This window comes from Lactuca sativa, chromosome 7 (assembly GCF_002870075.4).
Source record: "Lactuca sativa cultivar Salinas chromosome 7, Lsat_Salinas_v11, whole genome shotgun sequence".
NCBI lineage: Eukaryota > Viridiplantae > Streptophyta > Magnoliopsida > Asterales > Asteraceae > Lactuca > Lactuca sativa.
This window is the reverse complement of record NC_056629.2, coordinates 133,198,355-133,202,926: the sequence shown is the minus strand read 5'-3', so window position 1 is coordinate 133,202,926 and position 4,572 is coordinate 133,198,355. Positions and strand designations below refer to the sequence as shown.

Genomic DNA, 4,572 nt, shown 5'->3' with positions numbered 1-4,572 from the left:
CTTAAGAGTATATTCACTTTTCCCTATATATATATATATATATATATATATATATATATATATATATATATATATATATATATATATATATATATATATATATATATATATATATATATATATATAATGTTTTTTGAAAGTCGGAAAACCTTACCCTCTTTCTCATCGGCTAAACACCACCGAGTTTGGCCGAGGTTGTGGCTTGTTGTTCACCAAGTCCATGTTTGTTTTTGCAACCACCCCGAAACCACTTTGTCAAGCAGAAATGAAAACTCAACTCATAAAAATGAGGAGAAGAAACAAACAAACAAACCGTGGATTGATGAAGTCATGTACTTAGTGACAGACTTTTCTGTAAGAAATCGGTTGGTAAATAAGACCGTCCGAAATCCATCAATAATTATTGACGGAAAGTTCGTTTTGAACCGTCGCAAATAATTCCAATGAGATTTTTCCCATGGATATTCGAAACCCCATTTGGATGGAGTTTTGACGGAAATCTCGCGTGGTCGAAAATGTTCATCTTTTCTATTTATGAGACTTTTCTTCTCTTTATCTACAGTCGATATGCATCTGGGTGTAGTAGCTCTTGCTAGTGGGATGTTTTATTTATAAAATTGCAGTTGCCGTTTCAAAGAAAATTTTGGTTTTTGCTGTTAAAAAATGTATAATGTTTGACCAGCAATGGGAGCGTAAAAAAAGTTAGCCCACACCATGTTACGATCTACGGATAAGTCAAACAGACGTAGGGTTACAATTATACCGGTAGGTATATGCTGAAGTTTTTTTTTTTTTTTTTTGCTTATTAGTTCTTGTTGTATTTTTTCTCCCACACATGTACACACATCCACACACATGAAATGAATATGGCACATAGTGGGAATATATAGTTTTATATAAAATTGAGGGGAAGATGGAGGCCAACTTGCTATATATATACATTCAGCTTAGAGTTCGCAAGCACCCACACACTTACAATTATCATTCTTATTTCAATTAACATGTCTATGCGAAGAGAGCTCTAATTACAGCCTTCCGATTTCGTTACTTCAGAAACTAATCTCCCTCTTTAGCTCTCAAATCACATAAGCCATATCGAAACATAACTCACACACACATGGACTCAAGAACCCACGATCAAAAACGAGATATTTTTTCCGAAGAGCCAACAGTTGATTGGAAAGGGAGACCCTCGAATCCCATCAAACATGGGGGTATGCGAGCAGCTGCATTTGTTCTTGGTCCGTACACACTCTCTCTCTCTCTCTCTCTCTCTCTCTCTCTCTCTCACAGTTTCTCTCCGGACGTTCTTTTTGGCTTACAGTTACTATTATCATCTCCTGAGATATAGATTCTATCGATACTTTTGCAGGAGTTCAAGCATTTGAGATAATGGCTATAGCTGCAGTTGGTAATAACCTTATAACATATGTGACAAATGAGATGCACTATTCGCTGTCAAAAGCAGCAAACATAGTCACAAACTTCATCGGTACTGTGTTCCTTCTCACCCTCTTTGGTGGATACCTATCTGATTCATATCTGGGTTGCTTCTGGAGCATGCTAGTCTTTGGCTTTATCGAACTTTCGGTAAGTTCAATCCTTTTCGCTTTTAATTATTTAGTTTTTATATGAGAGGACCATGAGAATAATCAATTAAATTAATACACATAAATAGTCAACATTGCAGACAGGAGCCTGCATGTTTTGTCTCATTCTCATGCTATGTATACTCTTTTCTGTTTGACTTTGTAGGGTTTCATACTCTTATCAGTTCAAGCCCATCTCCCTCAGCTGAAACCACCACCCTGCAACATGCTCAATGGAGATCGATGCATTGAGGCCAAAGGAGTGGAGGCATTAATATTCTTTGTAGCACTCTACTTGGTGGCTTTAGGAAGTGGGTGTGTGAAGCCAAACATGTTGACTCATGGTGGTGATCAATTCAACAAGAGCGACTCAAAACAGTCAAAGAAGCTATCAACCTACTTTAATGCTGCGTACTTTGCCTTTTCCCTTGGTGAACTTATTGCTCTCACCCTACTTGTGTGGATCCAAACCCATTCGGGTATGGATATTGGGTTTGGGGTGTCTGCCATCGTTATGGCAATGGGCTTGATATGTTTGGTTTCTGGTACCCTATATTATAGGAACAAGCCTCCACAAGGAAGCATTTTAGCACCTATAGCACAAGTAAGAGCATTTAAATCCTTATAATTGATTCTTTAAAAGATGGTGCATGATACACGTATGACATTTAAAAATTAATGTCATACTGTCTCACATTTGTCGTAAAACATCTTTCTAAAAACGGATATATATATATATATATATATATATCGTGTTCTGAGTGTATATATCCTGCTTTATTCTTTTGAGAAATTTACTTTCCACCATATGTATTTGAATATTAGTATTTGGCGTGATCAATAGTTCTTCTAAAAAAACAAAATTTTCTTCCACATTCACAATATATAGGGACCACTCCGGTGGACCTTAGTTAAATAATTTCATAGATTTATATTCCAAATTGAAAATTAATTATTATATAAACACTCGAAGATTCTTTACATACTTTATTTATTGCTTTGTCATGCTAATGCATGCAAACTTGTTTGCATTAATGTTCTGGCTTTAATCTAAAAAGTTACTTATTTTGCTACTTATACGGTATTTCTTAAGTAGAAAAATTAATCCTCACCCCAAATTTGGTTTTTTTCCTATACGCAGGTATTTGTTGCCGCATTTTTTAAGAGGAGTCAAGTGCCTCCGTCTACTCCACACATGCTTGAAAGCCATTTTACAATGTCAAATGAGAGCCCAATTACTGATCGTTTCAGGTAATATAAATATAAATATAATAATATTGAGATTATTCGTTAATCATATTATATGAATACTCATGAAATATAATTGCAAGTTGCAAGTTAATTGAGTAAATCCATGCAATTAACTCATTGATTGAACTTGAAGAGGGAATCGCAGATGTTTATTCACAATAAAAGAACCAAAGTACAAGATCATGAGTACGAGCTCATATATATAAATAATAATATTATAGCAATTGACAAGCGTCGTGGACCCACAATGAGGGTGTATGAACAAGAAAATCTACCAAACCATGGGCTTATATATTTCCCATTAATCATCTTGATTTATTAATTATGGTTTTTAATCTCAATAATTTCCTGATTAGTCAAAAACGATTACTTAATTTCAGCTTCTTAGACAAAGCTTGCATAAGGAGACAAGAAGGGAACACCAATAATACAAAGGAAAGTCCATGGAGGCTGTGCAATGTAAACCAAGTTGAACAAGTGAAGATACTAATCTCAATCATCCCCATATTTGCTAGCACCATTGTCTTCAACACCATTTTAGCACAACTCCAAACATTCTCAGTCTCACAAGGAAGTATTATGAACAACCAACTCACAAAATCCTTCCACATCCCACCAGCGTCACTCCAAGCCATCCCTTACATCTTGCTAATCTTTATAGTCCCCTTATATGACTATTTTTTCGTCCCTTTTGCTCGAAAAATCACTGGAAATGATTCTGGAATCACCCCCTTACAGCGCATTGGAGTGGGTTTATTTGTTGCGACTTTTTCAATGGTTTCAGCTGCACTAACGGAGAAGAAGAGAAGAGATACGTTTTTGAACTCTGGTCAAACGTTATCTATTTTCTGGATAACCCCACAATTCTTAATCTTTGGATTATCTGAGATGTTTACAGCTGTGGGGTTGATCGAGTTCTTTTACAAACAGTCATTGAAAGGGATGCAGTCTTTCTTAACTGCTATGACATACTGTTCGTACTCCTTTGGATTTTATCTAAGTTCAGTTCTTGTTTCTTTGATAAATAAGATTACTTCGAGATCAATGGATGATGGTGGTTGGCTCGGAGGTGTTGATCTAAATAAGGGCAGATTAGACCTTTTCTATTGGCTGTTAGCAGGACTAAGTTTGATCAACTTTGTAAACTATATCTTCTGGGCAAGATGGTATAATAATTCATGTAATCGTTCTCCTTCAGGCAAAGCACACCATAACTCCATCGAAGAAGGCTTTCACAATAACTTCGGTCCTGCTAAAGTAGTTGGAGATGACAATATTCATTGAAGTATGATATCAGCATGACATGATGTATATTAGAAAGTCAAGTATTTAAGTTTTTTATGAAATAAAAATGTAAAAGTACTTATTGACACTTAGTTTCTTTGTATAGATCTTTAAGGGAAAGCAATTTAAACTTTCTGACGCTTAGTTTCTTTAGATTTAAACATTTAGTTTCTTTTTTGTCACGAAGTTTGCAAGGGATCGGTATAGCAAGAATCTGATAAGCATTTTGGAATCATCCCTAATTCGGAAGATTCATTGCATTCTCCATATAACATTCTTTGCTTGTGAAAAGGTCTGATCACATTCTTTTGTGCGCCACAAAGGGAACAACTCAAGTGGCTTTAGTGGCATTACTTTTATTTACATGAATGGGAGGAAGGTGGGCCCGTTCCTTATGGGTCTTACACAAAATTAAACTCAACCCAAGGAAAAGCATGTCGATAAAAAT

General features: G+C 35.5%; 1 protein-coding gene across 1 annotated transcript; it reads left to right on the top strand.

Annotated features, from left to right (window-relative positions):
* The first annotated feature begins 858 nt into the window (after positions 1 to 858).
* Positions 859 to 4,285, top strand: LOC111890877 (protein NRT1/ PTR FAMILY 4.3). The gene is made up of 5 exons (XM_023886954.3): positions 859 to 1,241; positions 1,373 to 1,590; positions 1,756 to 2,193; positions 2,731 to 2,840; positions 3,221 to 4,285. Exons 1-5 carry the CDS (start codon positions 1,118 to 1,120, stop codon positions 4,122 to 4,124), a joined length of 1,794 nt encoding a protein of 597 aa, XP_023742722.1. The 5' UTR covers positions 859 to 1,117; the 3' UTR covers positions 4,125 to 4,285.
* Positions 4,286 to 4,572: the final 287 nt, after the last annotated feature.